Source organism: Varanus komodoensis, unplaced genomic scaffold, assembly GCF_004798865.1.
Source record: "Varanus komodoensis strain SLA01 unplaced genomic scaffold, ASM479886v1 scaffold12, whole genome shotgun sequence".
Lineage (NCBI taxonomy): Eukaryota > Metazoa > Chordata > Lepidosauria > Squamata > Varanidae > Varanus > Varanus komodoensis.
Genome location: NW_025335349.1, coordinates 27,575,519 through 27,598,377, shown reverse-complemented (window position 1 = coordinate 27,598,377; position 22,859 = coordinate 27,575,519). Strand labels below are relative to the sequence as shown.

Sequence of the window (22,859 nt, the reverse complement as noted above, 5' to 3'; positions counted from 1 at the left end):
AGGTACCTTGTTCCTTCTGAGTACTTTCAGAGCAGCTTTCACTTCACATTCTAATACTTCATAGGATTCCTCTTTGAAGGAGTCTGTGATCTTTTCTGTATATTTCTCTTTTGACCTTCTCTTTATTTTGTTCTGGTCAGGTAGTGTGTGTCCCCTATTTGTCTTTTAGCATTCCTAATGTAGGTCTGAATGTCCATTCATGTCTTTGATCTTCTGGAAGAGATCTCATGATTTTCCTGTTTTGTTGTTCTTTTCTATTGCTTTGCACTAGTCATCGTAATAGTCCTTATTGTCTCTATGTGATAGTTGCTGAAAAGTTGCATTCAGGATTCTGATTCCATTTCTGTAACCTTTGCCTCTCACCTATCCTGCACAATTGTGTGGGATTCTTCTGCCATCCATCTGGGCCTTTTCTTTCTCTTTGCTACTGGAATTGTCTTTTTGCATTCTTCTCTGGTAATATATTTGGTTTTAGTCTAAAGTTCTTTGCCTGCCACTAAAGATTTTCCCTCAATGCCAAATTAGTTTTATTGAGGTCAGATTCCAAGTTATTTTAATGCCAGTGTGCTGCTGTTTGCCAGTTTGCTGCTGTTGCAGTTTGCAACAGTAGAGCCCTGGGAATTTTTATACAGCTATAATTATTTTATTTTATCTTATTTTTCATGCAATTCTGTCAAAAGAACATGAAAAAAGAGGAGAAAGACAGCAGATTAAGAACTTGAGAATTGCTTTGTGGACCAAGCCAATCTAATATACCATTCCGTTTTCAGCAGTCACTGGTATAACCATGGCAGCCCCTTTCATTAGCTTGAAATATCTATTTAATTTATTGATGGATTACATTTATAACCCCCTCTTTCCTACAAGGAACCCAAGGAAGCTTATATAAGAACCCATATAAGAACCCCGCTCCTCTCCATTTTATCTTCTTAACAGCCCAATGAGGTGGTGAAGTTAAGAGTCAGTAAGTAACCAAAGACACCCAGTGAGCTTCATGGCTGAGTGGGGCCCAGAATCTCCAAAGCCTTGCTCCAGCAGTCTCACCACCAAGCCACACTGGATATCAGTATCTAACACCAAAAAACCCTGTCTTCTTAATATGCATCAACATCCTCTGTAAACATGTCTAGGTTTTGCTTTAATTTATTTGAATGTTGCTGGACTCTTGCAATCCACAAAGCCTCACACACACCCTTTCTCCATGCTGGGGGATGAAGAGTTCTGTGCCTTTCTCAGCTTAGAGAAAACAACAAAGCTCATACAGGAAGGAAAACTTCTCCCAGCACCAGCCAGGAAGATAGTAATCTTTCCATTTAAGGGTAAATCCTTAGGATAAATCCCATTGGACTGATTTTGTGAAAACGAAAGGCTGATAAGGACTGTGATCCTGTTCTTGGATATTTTGCCTCTGGGGCTGCCCTACCAGTAGGTGAAGTGCAGTGAAAGTCAAGGCAACAGAATTTGGGAGCACTTAGAGCAGTGCCCTGGCTGTTCTGATGAACTCTCTGGCTGGTCCCCTGTACTGAAGGACAGTGCCATGTCTGACACAGCCTCTTCTGGTCCTTCTGGATTAGCGTGCTGCCTCAGGTGTGCATACCACCCTACTGCCATTGTCAAATTAAGGTTCAATGCCCATCTGGTCAGCTTCTGTGTGCAGAATGGGGAAGGGGTGCCATCTTGTCTTGTGCCTCAGGCAGTCAAGATGGCTAACAAAAGCCAGAATTTATTCCTGCTTATGCCACTCATAAATGATCATGTTGGTCTTCTACAAGAATAAGTTTACTCATTTTAAAAGCAACACAGCAAGAAGAGAACAAAACACAGCAGGGGCCAGATCTTAACATTTGCAATATCTGCCTAAAATCCCAGAGTAACATCTTCACCGCATCTGGATAGCCTCATGAACTTATTGTGCTATGCTAGTGCAATGCTCAGCTTACCCTGTATCCTCTCCTTTGCTTGATATTGCTCTAGCGGGGAAATCTTGGGACTGAAGCATGTAAGTAAATGGTAAGAAAGCACCTGTCCATGCAACTGCAGCTACCTGTAATCGGTTTATAATGTTTGTAGCTGAAGAAAGAGTGGCATTCTGTTGTCAGACCATTAGCACAAGCGACCATAGGCTTCACTAGAGCTGCAGTGGCCTTCGTAATGCCTAATAAGCCCAGACTGCTGGATTAATACGGTAATGTGAATATAATAAAGAACTTTATTGTCGCTGAAAGACAGCATGTGGCATATAAACCCCATGGGGTGTTACAGTGCACCGGGACACATTCCATGCCTTTAATTGTTTATGGAACATAAATCGTCTTGCGACCGGCATGACCCCATGGTGCCTCTATTAGGATTCTGTTTCTTTCTCTCTCTCCTTACCCCACCCCCTTTGCAGAATGGCATATGCATTATTGAAGCCCTTTGTTTTGATTGCAAGGAATCGACATATTGTGCTCATTAGAAGTTGAACTTCGTCATTTCTGAGGTTGTTTTCTCCAGGTATCTCACCAATTAGTAATTTAGCAAAGTAAACACCCAGACTCTCTTCACTGTGACAGTTATGGCCAGCACCAAAAGAACTGAAAGGAATGGTTTGCCTTCGGAGTGGGATTGGTTTCTCCACCCGATTTGAAACCCATCATGCCCTGTTTCAAACCCATCATGCTTCAATAGCTTGCCTTCTACTAATTAGCATAGTCCTCCTTTGTCATCTTTCAGTCTCAGTGGGACAAAAATATAATTTAAGCTCTCCCATTTATCTTTTGCATTGGATCATTTCAACACAATCTGATTTCTTTTTAATCAAACATTGGTGGTGGTGCTGGTGGTGCTTCCTGTTGTTCTTCAAAGTTAAGCAATTATATGGTGGCTCCCACCCATCAAGTGGCACATTAGCAACAACTCGTGTTTAATTTTTAACTCCCATTCTTCTTTTAAACTCAAAATAAAAATGGATGGATTTTTGCCAGGAAAACCTCTCTTGTAAAATATAATTTATCTGATAGCCTTCAAGCAATCTGCCGAGACTGCACCAGAAAACTCAGAGCTGTAGGCTAAACGTAGGCTGGAGTCTAGGGACAGAATTCACAGTGGTTTCAGATGGCTGCTACCATTGCCTTTGCAACTATAAGTCACAGATTATAGTGGGATCACTTACCCAAAAAGATTACAGTTCTTTCTTCCCTTCTTGGCACAAGGAAGTAAACACAAGTATTTAAGAATGAGTTTGTCATGTGTTCACAGTGCTCTCTGCTGGATGTAATGGAAGACTGCAGGCAAGATACCTGACAGGTAGTTTACCAGAATGATATCTTGGCTTGCAAATACAGTGGACAGAATTCTATATCTATTTGTTAATAATATTGACATAACGTTGGTTATTGTTTCAACACATTTTAGTATAACAGCTATAAGTACGTATCCAGTGATGAAGCTGTTACTGGACAATTAGACTGTAATTCCACCAGATTCTAAATGCGTGCACTTCATTCTTGAACCCAATACAGCTGAGCGAGATGTGGATAAAAGCCTTGTTTTATTTATCTATGGGACTTCATGGGCACAGTGCAGCACATTTCCATTACATGCAGTGGAGCAGGGCTAACCCCAGTACAATCCGGTGTGTGTGTGGTCAGAAGCAAGTCCCACTGTGTTCACAGGAGCTGGCATCCAGGTAACTGTATATAGTATTGCAGCATTAACTGTGGCACACAGGATGCTGCCCAGCACTTATCCTGTCCATCTAGCTCTGTCTGGGAAACACTGACCTGCAAGCAGCTCTCAAGGGTTCAAGTGGGATTCTTTTCTAGGCTGACCTGATGATATCAGAGGTTCAGCCTCTGAGTTTCTGCATGGAAAGATGTCACTGAGCGATGGCCCCTCTCATATGGGCTTCTGTGAATAATGTATGCGTTGTAATGCCTCGATGTAAATCTAAAGGATGGCTACATCTGAAATTCATCTAAAAAGAATTATCACCAGGCTGGTAATGTGTCCTAGCTAGGTTGGGGCTTCCACTGCTCAGAGAGACTTTGGTATAGAAGACACTTCTGCTAAGGTCGGGGTCACATTGGGTAGGCAAGTCATGTTTGGACAGCTGGGTCATGGCCAGGCAAAACACGAGCAGAGCCTGGGACAGCAAGAGCTTCTTGGCTAGAGTAGAGAGCCATTGTCCCAGCAGTGGGTAGTCAGCAACTGAGGACTGGCCAGTTCAGGTTCTTCAGAAGCTGGGTTACTGACTGCAGAACTTAAAAGGCTTGTGCTTATGTCTGTAGCCTGAAGCTCCTGTGTGGCTGAGGGCTTTGGAAAGCCCATCTCTAGAGGCTAAGGCTGAGGGGAAAGCTGAGTCTTGGGCCTGGAGGGTTTTTTGGTCCCTGCTGATGGTTTACCCTGGAGTGGACTGGCTGATGCTTCATCAGGCACATGGTCTTCATGGTGATGCTGAACCTCTGACCTTGGAGACACAAAGCATCAGCATTAAGGGTCTTAAGCAGCATTCTTCTTATGAGGAACTGCTAAAGTACTGGGGACATTTTAGGCTAGGAAAAAACAAGCCCCAAGGGGTTATGATACTGTTTTATGGAATTATGGAATGTGTAGGAAAAACTAAGAACCAGCTGCTTGGTGAGGAGGTATGGAAGAGGGGAAGCAACAGTTTTCAGACTGAGGTTCCTGACAGACTTAGCTGCCTGTTGTTAGAAGCAGCATACTAGACTAGATGGATCTTGGGTGATCACTGGGTGATTTTGGGCCAGTCACAGTCTCTCGGCCCAACCTACCTATAGGGTTGTTGTTGTGAGGACAAGATCAAGAGGAGGAGGAGAATCATGTAAATCGCCTTGAGTACCTTGAAAGGGAAAAGATGGGATATAGATAAATAAATAAAATGTCTGAAGAGTATTGGAATGGGGAAGGCTGTTCGGATATGAGTTGCAGTGTGTGAGGAATCTAGTCTGGGGGTGGGAATCTGTCAGATTTCTTTGGCTCAGTTCCCCAGATTCTGGTCTGCTTTTTTTCTGCCCTAAGTCTGCCTCACTCTGAGCATTCACAAAGGCATCCGGCAGGAAGGCCATGTGCACACCTGGCGTGCAGGTAGAGTTCTGCTACCACACATGTAGCCTTTGTATACTTCGTGCAAAGAATTGCATATGTTGCAGACTTTCCACAAAGAAGCTGCTGGTGTGCCTGAGTGGTCATAGACCTGATCTTGGCTCAGCTCACTTCCTGGCAAGACCATGCATGGGAAAGAAGTCCAGCAAGCACAAGAGAGCTGGATTCTAGCCTGATCTTCACATCCCTACATAGGAGCTGTGTGCTTAGAGTATAGTACGTGTGAACCCATTCTGCCCCACTTCAGTTCTAACCCTCAGTTTGGGGATGTTAATACATTTCCAGATTGGGTCCAATTGCATCAGGCTCTTTGTGTACCTCCCCTTGTTCAGGTATGTCATCAAGCTTAGCCTTATTGATAAAGATACAGTAATTCAGACTTGATTTTCCACAAGGTCTTTACGCTCAGTGCTTAGAAGGTGTTCTGATCTGTGCTGTCCTACTCTGCAAAGCCTTCCTGTGATGAACAGGGCTTGGCCATTATGCTTGCACACTTAAAAGAAATTAATATGACATTTGTCTGAAGACACGTTGGAATGCATCTTGAGTCACAATGAAATTGGGCTGTATGAATCTGTTCATGCTCTGGTTTCTGTGATCCTGTGCTGTTCAGTCAACCTGTACATTTATAAATCCATAGATTACCACAAAGGCGCCATATATATCCAGTCTTCTCTGATCTCAGAAAGGCTGCCCTGAAGGAAAATTGGAGGGGGGAATATCATAGTAAACAGGCGAACAAGGGTCTACATTCACCCCAGGGAATTAATGAGTGATGCAGGAATTAAGAAGTGGTAAGAGGAAAGGTCCAGAGGTCAAATAAAACACAAGGCTTGCCTGTCTCAAGTAAGAGCCTGGATCAAGCCAGTGCTTGGAAACAATCATATGTGTAGTTTTAGTAGGATATATCTTGTTCCAGCCCTTTATGTGGACTTCCTTCATCATTCTATAGCAGGGATGTTGAATCTCTTTCTGTCCATGTCAAATGCATTTCACAGAAGTTCTTGGGGGCCACATTCTGGGGATGGGCAAGGACCAAGGTAAAGGGGTCAGGCAAAAGTGGTGGGGCAAAAATGTCTGCATATTTTAGCTTAAAGCTCTTAGTGCCCAACCAGCACTTTAGGAGAATGAGTAAAGAATCACCATGTTCTATGCAAAAGCTACAAAAACCTCCAGACTATTGGAGATCAGGCAAAACAGGGTGGGGCCAGGAGAAGGAATGAGGAATGGCAGGCATTTGGATTAGGACTCCAGAAGGAGCTGGTTTGGTCCCCAGGCCTGCCGTTCTTCATCCCTGCTTTATTGATAGGCCAATACTATGGCTTTGTCCTATTTCCTTCATGTTGCTGATGCACTATTGTTCAAAAGGCTGTCCCTTTCTTGTCAGAGACACAAGAATAATGAAAAGTGCTGTTATCTGCCAGTCTGCTCTCCCTCTCTGTGAGCTTCATTGCAGACAAACTTACAATGTTTTTACTCTCTGGGACTGGCACCAGCCGGACAATCCTTCAGGAACATTTTGCAGATTGCATGTAACCAGCACTGTAGTGTTAGGAATCTAACATGTTCTCTCTCTGTCCATGCAATAAACAAATAGTTGTGGACCAAGAAATTCCATACCGTTCTAGAGGTGGAAGAACTTCCAAGAATTACTCGGCACTTCTGCATGGGGGCTGGATGGGAGGAAAGGCCCTGATGTAGCTCCATTTATGCTTCCTGTGTCTCTTGTAGCCCCACATGGGGATGTGACTGCAATTACTCTAAAGAAGGCCTGGTAAGCCTTAGCGTGTGTGGCAGCCCAGAGCTTCTCTGGAGCCTCTCAAAATAGCTGCAACTAAGATTGTTTTGTAAGTTTCCACTTGTCATAATTTGAGCTTCAGCAGTAGGCAGATACCGTCACCTCTTCCAGAGCTGTCTAGCCTCTGATACAGGTAACAAGATTTTGCAGAGCAGCTGGGAGCACTGGGGTTTTGCAGGGATCCTGGAAATATTGTATTTAAAAAGCCTTGTGTCCCCAAAACTGCAGTTTCCCAACAGAGTTTAAGAGTTCATTGGGCATGTTGGGCCCCTTTACTATTACGAAATAATTGAATATGTAAAATGTACCAAGGAATTATTATTTGTATATTTATTCTTTCATGCATGTATATCCTACCTTTATCCTCTTCCAAGATGTCCAAGGCAGCTTACATGAGCTTCTTCCTCTCCATGTTGTCCAATATATTACTACATCCTCACCTGATGGAAGCAGAAAAGAAGCTCCCTCTCCATGACAGGCACAGAATGTCAGTTTGTTAAAGAGGCAGATTCTCGGCTGCTGAATGGATGTTTTGCATCTTTGGACTGCCACCGATTTGGCATTCTGAGGAGCAACACCAGAGACAATCCTGAGAGCACATCTCCTGCTAAACTAAGTAAGGAGTTGTGAAATGGCTGTGAGATGACAACTGCACTGTCCTCCTGGGCACAAAGGCCAATAATGGTCGTCTGTCCTTCAAGCTGGACTAAAATTTAGTCAAGGTCTTAACAACCATTGATACAACTGGGGAGTCTTTGACTAGTCCACAAGCACTGGTTGCTATTTCCGTTAGCTCTGTATGGACCAGCTTTTATACTATACTTGCCTGAATGACCAGAGCTGTGTTCAGTCATTCAAAAAGGGCTAGCACAAAAGGGGGTGGGATAGCACTTGAACCCCGTCTCTCTCCCTCATCAGGTCCTTTGCCTCTACTGGTGGAAGGCCTCCTGTCTGTAGATGCACTCCAGGTGCTTGAGAACCCACTTTTCCAGTGTTCTTAATCATGTGGGAAGCCCTCATGGATAGAAGATGCTCTCCTCTTTCAGTAGTTGTCCTCCATATGTAGAGGGCTATGAATGTGATGAAGGAGGCAGGTGGGGCTGGAGCACTCCTTGGCGCTTGGCTCCATCAGCACATTGACTCTCCCCAGGGTTCCCTAGTTCCACCTCCACGCTTCTGTCATCTGGCCCCATTCTTGCTCCCAAATGTAAGCATCTTTTTTTTTTTAACAAGCAGGATAGTGCATTTTCAAACATTAAAAATGTGCACTTTCCTGCTATAAAGTTCTCAAGTGCTGTTCTGTAGCAGGAACTGGCATTTTCAAGAGCATGAACTTGTGCAAGTGCAGACTTTCAAACATAAAGGCAAATGTGGCTCAGCCATTGCACTCCTGCTCACACTTGCCTTTGGAATTGAAAATGGGGCATCTTTGCATGTTTTGGGGACACAAATTAAATTGTCCTGGATGCCTCCCACATCCCACAGCTCTGGATGACATCTCCCTTGGTTTCATGTAGAAGATGAAAAACATGGATGTCAAGAGAGAGTCCTGCAGGACCTCTGGCATAAATGCTTTTGAGGCCAACCAGTGCCCCCCCCCCACCCCTAGTAGCATGTTCTGAAAATAGCCTTGCAGGCAGGGGCAGACCAACCAGAACACTGTGCTTCCAGCTCCAAACTCACAGGGCCCACCTAGAAAAATAACCCAGGTGATGGTGTCAAAAGCTATCTGCAGGGTCACGCTGCTCCGTGGCCATTGTCACCAACTAGAGTGACCGAGGCAACCTCTTGTCCCCACCTCAAGCCAGACTGAAATGGCTCCAGGAAGTCAATCTCATCCAAAACCATCTTTAAAAGAAGGAAATTAGAATTGCCTCGCATGACTAAAACTATTTTAATGATTTCTCAGATATAAAATCGAGCTGACTGGAAATGAAAGCATTGGAGGGGAAATAAGTTGTTTTCCCAGGATAATTGTCAGACGACTGGAAAAATTGTACATGGGATGGGTTGAGGCCCACATCTGCCCCTCTTCGCATCATCTGCATCTGTCAGGTGTGTGAGCATATGCCTGATGAACTCCCTCAGCGTGGAACAGCCCACCCTCTTCAATATGCCCCGTCTTTCTTCAGCCAGGCCTATGTCAGCAAGAAGGCAGGGTCCCCTTTTCAAAATGAGCTGCTCGTTTTTCTCCATTCAGTGGCCAGGCACTCAGCTGCAGCATCAGCAACCCCTCCACATCATGGACAGCCATGCATTGCACTAGGTCAGGGCTGCATGAACTTTTTAGCCCCGGGGAAGCCATCCCATGTTGGCTTTAGCAGCAGGCGCCTTGCATGTGCATGACTGTATCAGCCCCCTCGTCAGCCCCCTGCGGTGGGCCGAGAAGAGTTCTTTGAGATTCCAAGGAAATTATATGCAAGATCCAAGTTTACTTACAAGGAGGAAAGCTCTTTCCTGTGCGCAAATTCCAAGTTAGCTAGCAGCAAGTTGCTTACATCGCGCAGCATGAACTGGACTGGATCGAAGCAAGACGAGCGTCAATCAGCTGGAACGGATGGTCAGTGAAGCCTCCTGGGAGATGTCAGTGTCTGAACAAAGGGGGGCTATGCTAAGCACCTAGTTATACACTGTGCAGCTGGTGCCATGAAGCCCTGCAGTCTGAACAACCTGAGGGTTTCCACCCCAGCAAGTTCAGCCGTAGCTAAGTGACTTGCTGATAAGCAGGGGCACACAGAAGGCTGGCAGAGTCCCACAGGCACATACGCTAGTAAGACCTTGGAATACAGGCCTCGATGTGCTCTTTGAGAGCAAACACCTGCTCATTAATTGGTGTTGATGTTCCAAGGTGTCCGTTGTCTGTCTACGCTACTGAACAAGGCTTTTCAACTGAGCCAGACAAGATGGAGCGTTTTCCCACTCACAGCAACAATTACACACACAGAGAGAGAGAGAGAGAGAGAGAAGGAGGGAGGGAGGGAGGGAGGGAGAATGCCTTCCCTTGCATACACATGCATGCACCTTCCACTTCAAGCCTCTGTTAGGCTGCATTACATTATTCCCTCAACCAACGGTGGCCTCAGCTCACTTTCAGCTCTCCAGTCCCGCAGCAATCTCAGCATCAGTCCTAAGCCCAGTGCTCCTTCTGGGTACCACACTTGGATTGACCAAGGGCTGCAGGGGAAGACCCCTGTATTAGATACAGCAGAAGCTGACACCGAGAGCCTGTTGGGTGAAATACGTAAGTTCTAAGCCCCTGTCCTAATTGTCCTAAGAAAGAAGGGGACAATTGGCAAGTTGAGTGTGTTTGATCCATTTTTTTTTCTGCACTCCTTCAGTCCTTTTCTTCTCTGTTTCCTGCAGCTGATAGGAAAAATATAGTATAGGCACCTGGGATGGCTACTCAGTGTACCATGCATTCATATGTGGCAACATCATTATGGCGGGAACCTTTTATAACCTACTGTCATACAACCTATAAAACTGTAGTGATGAGCAAAGAGGCAGGCCCTGTGCTGAATGTCTCCATTTCTTAGCTAGCACTCTTGACACCAGACATATATCAGCATGTTACAGACTTTTTTCTATCAATTGGATCCTTGAAGTGTCCTCCTCAGTATTTCTCCACCAAAAATATAATTTCTTGTGACATTAGCCAATGAAGAGTAATACATATATTTATCATTCTGAGTGTATATAGACAGCCCAGTTCTAAAATCACGTTTAGGGGTGGCAGAGCCATTTGAAGGCCGTGTCCTCAAGGTGCTCTCTGAGCTGGCATCCAAGCACAGCCTTCATCTGTTTCATAGTTTGGGCTATGATGCGTTTCAGTTCCTCATGCCTTGTCAGTGCTGCGTAGGAAGTTACAACAGAGGCCAACCTGAATAAGCAGTTCTGCAGTTCAAGTGATGTAAGACAAGGAGTGTTTTTTCACCTTTCCAGTATGACCGTGCCCCTTGATCTGTTTTCCAATGAACAGCAGAATATGGGTGACCACGGTAGCAGCACTTAATGGCTCCACAGAAGTGTGCTAGACTGTCCAGATTCCTTCTGACACTGTATTAGCCCAGGACAGCACCATCAGTGACAATTACGAGACTCAAATGTGATTTGGCCCTGCAGAACATGCCAGGAATCTCCACGTTATCCCGCTGGCTGTATGATGTCTGTGTGAAACTGCTGAACAAGGTCATTTGAAGATACAGGATGCAGTGCCATCGGGGTGCTAATGTCACGCCACCCTAATTCTCTTTTCCTTCAGGTCCACATGAGGCAAGGGAAGTGCTTTATCAGTGCCTGACCATGCTCATGGAATGGAAGGGGGACAATAAACTGCGGGTCAACCCAGACAAGGTGGAGGTATTATTAGCATGTGGTTCATTTGTCCACATGAGTGGTATTCAATGTGCTCTGAATTCCACCTGTTCTGAAAGGGGTAGCACTCCCCATAAAAGGTGAAGGCTTTATCTTGGGGGTGCTTATAGATCCACCACTGCTGCTAGTGACAGAAGTGTCCTCAGTGGCATAGAATGACTTTTATAAGCTCAAGGCTGGAGCACCAGCTACAATGCTACTTGGGTGGAGACCAGTTGGGTTCAGTTTTCCATGTCCTAGTAACCTCCAGTTTAAACTACTGCAATGTGTAGTATGTGGAGCTGGATCAAAATAGGGTAACTAGGCTGCCGACTGGAACTGGTATTATGCTCATAGTACATCGGTATTGTGTCAATGTTACGAGTTTCCAGTTCACGTTTTGGACTCAGTTTAAAATGCTGTGTAAGTCTATGAAGACGTTTATAGCTGAACCTGAGGGAGTGCGTCAGGAGCTAGGAAGTGGGCAGCAGGGGGCCGGATGGAGGGACCAGGACCAGGACCAGGGCAACAGAACTTGAGGCAAAGCAGAGTCCAGAGTTCAAAAGCAAGACTCAGTAGCAAGTCCAAGTTGCAGTCACAGTGCAGGCCAGGGTTAGGAACCAGAAGTCTGTATCAGGACAGGACAAGGACATGGTCAGGAACTAGCCAACGGTTGGGAACCAGGAAGACAAATGGAGGTGCAAGTGCCTTGAGACAGGATAGCTGGGCAGGTTACACCTCATAGGCCAGGAAGATGCAGGAGCTGAACCACGGCTCACAGGAGGACCTGTATTGCTGAGGCAACACAGCAAGGCAAGATACATAGCAAAATACATGGCAAGGGCCAAGCAAGATGCGGGACCTGAGCCACAGCTCACAAGGAACCCCATATTGCTGAGACAATATGGTCAGGTGGGGCACACGGCAAGGGTCAAGCGAGATGCAACCCCTGCAACAAATAGGAAGACCTGTGCTGCTGAGGAAAGTACTAGAGGGAAGAGCTTGCTCTTATGTAGCGCTTCCCCCAGGGCTCTCTGCCGGCACTTCATCAGGAGGCTGAGAGCTCCTGCAAATACTGAGGTGGGCTTCTGGTCCTGGCCACCAGCTGGACTCCCAGAGCAGCCCATAGCCTGAAGGTTGCCTTTTCCTCCAGAGTGCTTAGGTCATCATCAGAGACCTTATAGCTGGAGCAAGGTTTCCTACTACTATGCCCTGTTACAGAATGCTCTCCTCAGAGAGTTCCACCTGGTCCCTACTTAGTTATCTTTTGGGTGCCTTTTTATTCTTTTGGGCCTGTTAATCCTCTGCATCTATCTGCTGCCTCCTCTGTAGTTTCATCTATGTGATGTAAGATCTTGTGTGTCTGTTTTAGCCTCTGCTGCTTTAATTGATTCCCACTGGTATTAGTTTTGATTTGATTCATATGGACTTCAGGTTTTATTTGTGGTTTTAGTCTACATTGTTGCCCTGAGAGCTATTAGCCCTAGAGTTCCTAATAAATCTTAGGTATGAATAAACAAACACAAGTGGACAGACTTAACAATCAGTTCTGAGCGGAGCAGTCCTCAAGAGACTTTCCAATGAGCCTTCTTAGATGGCAAAGTAATGTATGAAGCGAGACAGTTTACATTCGTCAACTCAAACATTACGGCTAAAATTGCATGTAGCTAATATAAATTTGGAGAAGTGCTTGAGACTCCACTTCAACAGTGAAATCCCAGTGGTCTTGACTATCGCTTTAAAAATGGTGGCAGTGCCTCAGGAGCGATATTCTCTGTGTTTGCCACAGAGAAAGGGAGTGGGTCTACAAGTAAATGAAGACGGTAGAGCTTTGCATTCATGCTGGAAAACCATTTATGCAACACGGAATGCTGAAGAAGAAGATGCTCCCAGGCTTGCCCAAAGGAAGCTTCTGAGAGTAACCCTAATCCTTCTCTTAACCCTAAAAATGCCATTTTGGAAGCCAATACAATTAACATATCCCAAATGTACAGACTAGATCCAACATTCTGCAACATAGCTGTTAGGTCAGCTACAGGTCAGTTTTCACATATTCGTAGCACAGATATACCTGACTGAGTTGGGGCAAGGATTTTGGAGCACTGGCTAATTTGGAAATTGGAGAAGCTGTCCTGCTCACCACCACAAAATGACTGCCACAGCAATCATGGCAAAAGACAGGAGACCTGCAAAAGGACTAAGTACAAGCCACAGGTGGGGGGGGGGTCTGACCCCCACATGCTGAGGAACTCCTTCAAACCTTCAGTTACCAACACACCAAAAACCTATTTCACAGCCACATGTGTCTATTTGAACAAAGCAAAGTGAGGGGGGAGGAGGAGGGGAAGGGACGGGACAGGATGGGATGGGAGGAGGGAGGGAGGGAGGAGGGCTGGGCACCTTGATGAGTCCAAGGCCCCATTGGCACCCAGGGGCACCTTGTTGCCAACCCGTGTCATAGTGGGTAGACTGTCATGGTGGATAAAGACTTTGCTTGCTTGCTTGCTTGCTTGCTTGCTTGCTTGCTTGCTTGCTTGCTATCTTTCTGCTCATCCAAATAGTACCCAAGGGAGCATACAGCAACCCTGTTACCTGTATTTGTTCTGAAGACCTCAGTGGGCACTTACAGCCTTGAGGCTGTTAACAGGCTCACCCATCGAGGCAGCTGGCAGGGCGGTCTTTGAACTCTGCACTTCAGTTATTACTTGCAGCTTCCATAAAAAGAAAGGGCACGACTGTGGTGAAGGGCAGGCCACAACACAGGGGTTGGATTGGTTGTGTAGCGCACAGGAGGGCACACAGTGCTGTGTTTCTACAAGATGCTCTCAGATACAAGTTTAGATTTTGGTGCTTTCATTACCTGCAGGAATTCAGCAACTGCCCAGGGGTACCTGTTGTGTCCCTTCATCAGGGCCATGGGGCAGAGCTAGTCCCAAGAACAAAACAAAAAGAAAATACACAAGCCAGTGCTCCCAAGCAAATCTGACAGTTCTTGCAAAATGATGCCTCAGCAACTCCAGGCAAAACAAGCCAAGACCAGCAGACAGTCAGACACAATTTAGGTCTCTGGCAGGCAAGCAGGTGAAGCGGACAAGTCAAGCAGAAAGCAAGGTCCTGTGGGGCAAGTGGAAACAACCAGCCAGGTAAACAGACATCAGCCTGGAGACCTAAACCTGAAACCTCCCCAGTGGGGGTCTTACCTGGGTAACTTAAGGAATCCTTGCTAAATTGCCCCTGAGTCTACCTGGTTAACACATTAACAAGAAGGGCATCTTTACAAGAAAGTTGCTGACTTTCCTTGAAAATCCACAGAAAATTCTTAGATTTCTGGTAAAATTCTAACTGGGCCATATTTACACCTTTGGATAGAAAACAGGGGTTGTCTAATTTAAAATTGACATCAAGATTTTTAACATTAGAAAACATTCACATAATATGCAAATAAAATGTTCAGTAAGATGTGTATTTTCCAGCTGCAGTCCTATTCTGTTAAATGAGAGTAAGCCCTATTGAACTCAATGTCACTTCTGAGCAGACAAGTATCAGAATTTGCTGTGGGAATATCAGAGGAGCAAAATGGCTTTTCGACTAGTTCATATTTTTGTATTTGCCTTTTCTAAATAACACCCGACTTGATTCAAGCAGTTTCTCATTCATATATACAAAATAATGCAACCCCCATTGAAATATTAAAGCAGTTCCGATATTTATTTACCATGCATTCTAGGATCAAGACAATAAAACCTTTAAAACTCTTTAATTTTTGCCCTTCTTCCTCCAGGCATTAATAAATGACTGTATGACAAATAGAAACTTTTCTCACTCTGATTTGAAATTAAAAAGAGACTATAAAACACCTGTGCCAGTGTAATAAAGCAGAACTATTTATGGTTGCTCTCAACTCCTGTCACACAATCTCTACGATGTGACTTTTCTTGCAAGGAATTACCAACAAAACAAGACCTTTTGGCCCAGTCATTAGCATTGCCCATAAAACAACACTTCAGCCATGTTAACGATTACAGTGCCAGGATGCTATAGGATATAATATGCAATTGCCAAGGCATTCCTTTCCAAAGAAAGCTCAACAAAGTATGCGACGGTTATATGTCCCTCTGATTAATATAAATGATCATATTGTGAATGGACTGATTGTGTCTAACCTGGTGGTTCTGGTGGTGACTTATGAATGCTCAGAAGCATGGTTCAGTATGACTTTATTCTAGGGCAGAAAAGTCTCTTTTGGTGCAAACACACTGGGAGAGAAGATCTCCTTCAAAATCTATGGGAACCGTTCGGGAGCCCTTTGTGCCTGCCCATGGATACTTCCCATTAATTCCAGTGAGACTTCAGCTGGGTGCCTTCCTTCCATGCAGACTGCATTTGTTGGCTTTAAAGGAACATTATCTTCTCCTTTATTTTAATTCACTGTTTTAAAGTGATGCATTTCATAATTAAACACTAAATGTATTTACGTGTTGAGTGTCACTGATCACAGTGAAAATTGCTGTTTGTTCCTTTCTCTCGCTTCCTCCACCAGTGCCAGCAATTTATTTTTGAAATGCGACATGTAAAAGGCCAGATAAGAACTTTTGAGTCCTGCTGAATCAGACCTAAGGCTTGGCTTATCCAGCGTTCTTTTCCCACAATGCCCCTGGGGTGCCCACAAGTAGGGCTGGAGTACAACAACTCCCTCCTCCCCCTTGTATTCCCCAGCAACTGGCTTTCAGAAATATAGCACCTTTCTCTGGAGGGGATGCATAGCCTTTATGGTTAGTAGCCTGTGATAGATCTGTCCTCCCTGGATGTGCCCAAAGTCATTCCAGTTGGTCAGCATAGCATCTTGGGCAAAAGAATTCCATTGTTTAATCATGTGTTGTGTGTCTGTCCTGAGTATCCCACTGATCAGCTTCATCAACTGGATTGCAGAATTATAAGAGAAGGAGGGAAAACTTGACCACTTTCTCCACACTGCACATTAATGTATAGCCTGCTGTCTTGTCTCCTATAATCCACCCATTTTTCTAAGCTGAAAAACCCCAGGCATTATAACCTTGTCCTATTGGGGAACTGCTCCAGCTCCTTGAACATTTTGTTTACCTGTTTTTGGAAATTTCCCCAACTTAATAGCCTGAGTTTGAGCAGAACTGCAAGCAATATTCCACATGTGGCCTTATTACAGGCATTATTTAAGTGTACACTACCCAGAAAGCTTCAGCTATTGGGCCGTATAGAAATGATACAAATGGAATAAATAATGGATGCCACATGTCCCTCCCCTGCCTGTTGCCCAAAGTGGTGGTGGAGGGCATTGTTGTTGGAAGATTCAATTTGGCTTCTGTACCTGGAAGGAGAGAAACCCCAACCTTGTCCTTCAGCTCAGGCAGCAAAATATTATGTGCAGGCCCCCAAATTTGCACATTCTCCTGTTTGACTGAAGCCCAGATCCTCCATTAGAAACATTTTTCAGAAGAATGATCCATTTCAAAAGCAATGCTGGTGTAAGCATTGTACTGTGAGATGCAGACAGAAGATCCCCTAAGCCATTTCTCCTGTCGGACAAGCATGGAGCTTAGTCATTAGCCAGTGCCTTCCTCAGCCTTTCTTCCCTTTCGCTTCTGTGTTATTTAGTCTCCATACCTCCTCATCACCCCCATGTACCAATGGCCCTTAACATCATCTTGCAGCCAGTATACGGTGTGACGCAACACTCCAACATTTAAGCCAATAAAATAAGATTTATTCCAAAAATAACTAAGCTGCTCTTCCCATTTTAAAATGACATATATATATAAATAAACACAATACTGGCTGTTTTAATTCTGCTTCCTTTTCTAATGATTCCCAACATGGAATTTGCCTTTTTCACTGAAGTGTCATATCCTTGTTTGGGTGTTATAAGCTGGCAGTAGATGGAGTGCCGGAATTCTGCAACTCATCCAGGCATTATGGTGGGAGGTCTTTCATTAACCCCACAATGAATTCCAGTGTCCGTGACCCTCAGCAGAGGCGATCCACACATGAGCATGACCTTCAGAGGTGATCCGCTCTATCCTATTTTCATCCAATGCGCAACCTTCCATCCAAAATTAGGATGTGTAATAACTAGCAAAAATTCTCTTTGAATTACATGGCAATAATGCTGGGAGGAAAAGCAGCAACTTTGTTGAAGCAACCATCTAAAACAAGGGTTTTTTTGCATGGAGTGAAGGCAAGTAAGAAAGGCTATCATGTACTTTTTGGATCCTTATATTTTCCAAGCTAGTCTTATTCGCTTTTAGCCAATTGTTTGTATAAATTTTTCAGCAAGGATAAATGAGTTTAATTTTTGATATGTTTAAATATAATGTAAATAATTTATCCTTTCCTTGAAATATTCTCCTTTCTTGGGCCCAAAATTTTGTAATGAAGCCATTATTCAAGTCTCGTATAAGGAATACTTTCACATTCCCACTTATTTAGTGGCAAACTAATCACATTTATTGTGTTCCTCGTGTACTTCTGGCTAAAATGTGTATATATGTTATATATTTTACATGAAATATGTATACTTATTAAAATAACTCAATATATATTGCAATGTTCAGAGCAGAAAAATGAAGTCCTTGAGGGTTTGTGAGTTTCCTCTCAACTTTTTTTTTAAAAATTGCTCGAGACCAACTAGAGTTAGGGGTACTTTCCTATACATGTTTCAGCAAAAAGAAAAAAAAAAGCCCCATAATGTCCACCATTCCTCTGCAAATCACTGTCTGAACATTCATAGGATGTTTGTACCCTGAGACAGTAAAAGAGAGAAAGAGAAAAAAACCCTTCTCAATTCCATTTTTTATTATTCTGTTTTGTTTAGGTTAGTGGGACCATGTATAATACAGGAAGGCATGTTTCTCTACGACTGGACAAAGAACATTTGGTCAACATCTCGGGAGGGCCCATGACATACAGTCATCGCTTGGAAGAAATCCGGTTACACTTTGGCAGCGAAGACAGCCAGGGGTCAGAACACCTACTGAACGGACAAGCTTTCTCTGGGGAGGTATGTCGATGTACTTAAAGCTCTGAAGAGAGAAATAAAAATACAATGATGCCTAAGGAAGGGACCTTTCGCATGGATTGGAATTTTGCACTTAACAAAACAGGAAAAACAACCACTAGTACACAAAAATTCTGCAAGTGGAATATAATAAGTACATTTGTGTATATTAGCTTTACTGTCACATTTTATTATGTGTATTATCTGTTTGGCTTTTTTCTATCACTGGCAATCAGATTTTCTTAGTTGCTGGCAGTGGGGATGCATTTGGAACTGGAAATAGTTGATGGATATACAGAAGCAGAACTTTTACAGAGTATCTCCATGAGAAGATGATGAGGAAGGGCAGTGTTGTGCATACATGTCTCTGAAAAGCAGCTTGCCACCACTACTAAATGTTCCCCACAATCACCTCTCACCCCATTTCAACTGAGAATACACTCAGCAGACCTGCCTGGTACAATGCATCAAGTGTGTGCCCATAGACATAGCCTTGAATCTTCTGCAGCAAACTGCAGAGTGTTCCTCAGCAAACAAGGATGTGTGGAAAGGTTTCCTGAAGGTAAATATTTGAAAAAGAGAGGCATTGATAAGTAGCACTACAGTAGAGCTGATTGCTTCCGTGACATCAGTGATCTCTCATCTTACTCACAGGAAACACATTAAAGTGACCCTGTATTTTCTAAGCACTTATTATGTAGATTTGCATGTAGATTTTCCAGCTTTTCTTCACACAAAGAAAAACCAGAAATGAAACTAGTGAGGTTCATTTCTTGCCCAAGCCCCAAAGCAATTCTTTAAGAAATCATTTCAGTCGTCAGTAGAACGCTGCACAGTCTTGGGTGGTATGGGAGAGAGTCTGGACAGAATCAGACTGGCAAGTGTTGCCAAGGAAGCCCTCGGGTGGCAGGTCGGAATGGCCGGGTTCAGACAAGCCATGGTGGGATTTTTTTTACCACTGTTGGTCTTTCAGGTTGCCTGAACCAAGGAGTGGTCTTTCACCGTGTTAACTTTGGTTTTCAGAAACCCCAATAAGAAACAATGCTTTGTTCTCTGGTTTCTCTTTACCATCATGGCTTGTCATTTTGTCTGAACCCAATATCACAGTTTCCATAGTCCTGGTATGCAGCTACCAGAGAATTCTCTGGAAAGAGCAGCAACTACAGGATCCACAGCCATCTAGCCTCTATGAGGAGGAAGAAGTATGTAACACAGGCAGGGAGCGATGCACCTCGGGATTGAGTTTCAGGCACAGTGGCTAATGGGATTCATGCCAAGAGTGGGAGGACTGAGCAGGGAGGGTGGAAACCATGACAAACTGCAAACCACTTGATTGTCCATGTCAGGTAGCTCATGGTAGAAATCCACAAGCCATACTTTTATTTATTTATTAAATCTTTTCTAACCCCTCCACTACAAGTGTCTCGGGATGGCTTACAAAAAATGTAAGGTTTGCTTGTTGTGTTGTGTGAATGCAGCCAATACATTTGAGGTGGAACCCCAAGGTAAATGAATTTGAAGAGGAAGAGCTGCAGGTCTGATCAGCCCTGAAGGATTCTAAATGAAGAAAGACTGCAGCTCAAGCGTATAGCCATCTCCTAGCTCTGATATGACCAATGTCACTGACAGCCAGGATCTCCAGGAGATAATCTGTTGGTAGATATAAAGTGTGTGTGTGCGTGTGTGTGTGTTTTACAGTATATCCATTGTATGAATTGCTATATAATCAAACATATTATTAAAATGAAGAAGCAATTGATACATTTAATTGCTAGATATACAGATATACTAGATGAGATAGCTTGGTTTATTGCTAATGTCTTTAGGAAGATGCAGCAGTTTTAGTGGAAAGCTCGAAGAGGATCCCATTTCAAGAGACCTGCTGGACCTGACAGCTGACTGTTAGGTGCTGATAAGTTTACCTAATCAAATGGCCTCTCCAGCTGAAGGAAACAAGGGGCCACCAGGCTACTCTCCAGCATTTTTGTATGCCCTTTTATAACCTTTTCTACTTCATTGTGCTCTCCGCTTACTTACACGCCCATACACAGAGTAGTCAGTGAAACACACCCTAGAGTAAATATTTACAAAAGATTCCTTAGTATCCTGTTGTTGCTTTTTCCAAAGCACCAAAAGGTTCTTGAAAAGAAGTGGTTCATTTTGCTCAAGACAAATCACCACCATGCAATCTGTACCATTTATCACCAACTGGTGATAAGTCCATTAATGCCTGCCATCTTTGCTGATACATGGAAGAGCAGATATGCAAAGAGCATTAGATGAATTTCAGCCTTGTGAAATCATGTTAGCATAATTGATGGCGATCATTTTCTTTGTTTTCCAAGTTAGGTAACCGTATAGCGAAATTAGAAATGATATTTTAATGTAATTAGTCATGTCTTGAACTGCTGTTATGTGTGTGCCAACTTTACTGTGATCAGTGGACATGTTTACAGAATTTTATGACCATTTTTTTAAAAAGAAGAAAGAATATCAGTAGATTTAGAAAAATAAGCAAGGGTAATTATATTAATACAATTAAAAAATATAAGACTGGAAGCAAACAACTGGAAGGAATGAAACATGGAAACTTACATAATTTGACGTGTCAGCATCACTTTGTCATTATTACCATAAATATTGTTTTAGGATCCCAACATTTAATGAATTCTCTAAAGCAGCCTTCTGCAGCCTGACAGTATCCAGATGTGTCAGACTGCAACTCCTATCACGCCCCTGGCATGACTAAAAGGATTTTGTTAACGGGAAAATGTTACAGCAGCTACATAAGGGGGCAAAGCGAGACTTAACAGAGGAACTATCCTGAAATAAGGCCAGGGCCAAATTCCATTTCCGGGGCATTTCAAGGGCCACATTCCAGTGCTGAGAGGTGCTGAAGGTGAAGGCTCGGAGACAAAATACAATGAAATACAGACATATTTTAGCTTGAAGCTCTTACTGCTCATAACTAAACCGTGCGAGAAGCTTTTCAGCCATTCAGAATAGAAAAAAGCTGCCCGACGGCCAGCAAATGACCAGACATTTGGTAGTTGGGGGAAAGAGGCCTGGGCCAAGGAATGTAGTACTAGATCCACCTCCGCCTCCTGCCACCAAGAGGACTGAGTTTGGCAGCTGGGCTTGAGGTTCTGCACACCTGCTGCAGACTTCAGAGTTAATCCAGTGCCTGCCAAACCCTTGATCATTGCTCTTGGCCCATGCTGCCATGGAAGCCTTTAGTTGGAGATGTAGCACAGTAGATCATTGTCATATTGACTAACCCATGAACAACTCAGGCCAAGCATCGTAAAAACGTGTATTGTCACATTACACCTACAATTTATTCTACAGATGCAGCATTCTAAATATGGAAGCCTCTCTCAGATGGATATCTGGAGGATGAGGCATGGGCAGTAATGGCCACTAAGGGCAGGCAGGTCTGCATGAGAGAAGGCCTTCTCTTGGGCGTACTGGTCCTAAGTTCTTTAGGGCCTTGCAGGTTCCTAGAAACACATCAAAAACTTGGCCTTGTAGTAGGTTGGCAGCCAGTACAAGTCTTACATGGCAATGGGCAGTTATCATGCAAGAATGCATACACACCTGGCTTTACAAATTGGCAATATTGCCAGCAATCTAACAGCATCTACTGTTTGGACAGGGTGGTTGTTCCATTTAATTTGTGGTTAACGATTTTGGTATGTGCTACCTGTAGAAGCTTCCCCAAATTCCTTTGTCTAACAAGTCAGTGGTGCTTCTCTGTTGAGGGAAAATTACCATAAATTTGAAGGGATTGAAAGTTTGCTGAATTTGGTCATTATTAAGACTCCCGCCACCGATTTTTCCTGAGATCGCACCCCACACAAACTCATGTGGGATTTTAAAAAAGAAAAAGCTCAGTTCAGTCAAACTGGCAAAAAGAGTGCTTAACCCCACCCTTCTTCCAGAGAATTACAGTCCAGAGCTAGATGGGGACAGCATATGCTTATACAAAAGTAAAGAAATACAGCAACGTCAGCTAGACTGATGTGATCGGTAGATTGCATAGCTTGGTCCTGACACATGGCCATTATACTCATTGAAAGTTCGCATTACCAGTTGTCAGAGTTGATATTCCAAGCCTGGAATTTATGAAGACTTGATGGCATATCTAGTATAATCAGAAAAGATAGCAAGGAAAATCTGAACCTTATCAAGAAAAAGCACGAGGGGATCCATGCAATGCCTCTGCAGGTATTGAAAGAGCAAGCAGGCACGGCTGCCCAGGCAAGCCTGGCCTACTGCCAGAACCACGTGACCTGGAAAAAGAGGCGCCTGGGACTCTGCACATTCACTGAGGTCTGTGTGGGGCCTCCCCCAGGAAAGATTTGAATGGTCAGCAGCAATTTTAAAGTATTTCACCAGTTCTGCTGCAATGAATAACAGAGGTCTTTAAAACAAAATAGTTTTAAAACTGCTATTAGAACAGTATTTCAAGAGAAGAGGGGGGTAGAAAATAAGATCTGGATGGATGCTTCTTCCCACTCCAAGTTTCCTGTTTGTGTGTTTGTTTTTGTTTAGTCGCAAAGTCATGCCTGA

At 43.9% G+C, this 22,859-nt stretch overlaps 1 protein-coding gene across 1 annotated transcript in view; it reads left to right on the top strand.

The window, feature by feature from the left end:
• CA10 (carbonic anhydrase 10) overlaps positions 1-22,859 on the top strand; it is a 346,588-nt gene that overhangs the window by 265,705 nt on the left and 58,024 nt on the right. Inside the window, exon 4 of the mRNA XM_044421652.1 lies at positions 18,105-18,290. Coding sequence (XP_044277587.1) covers positions 18,105-18,290 — 186 coding nt within the window. The remainder of the gene's footprint in view (positions 1-18,104; positions 18,291-22,859) is intronic.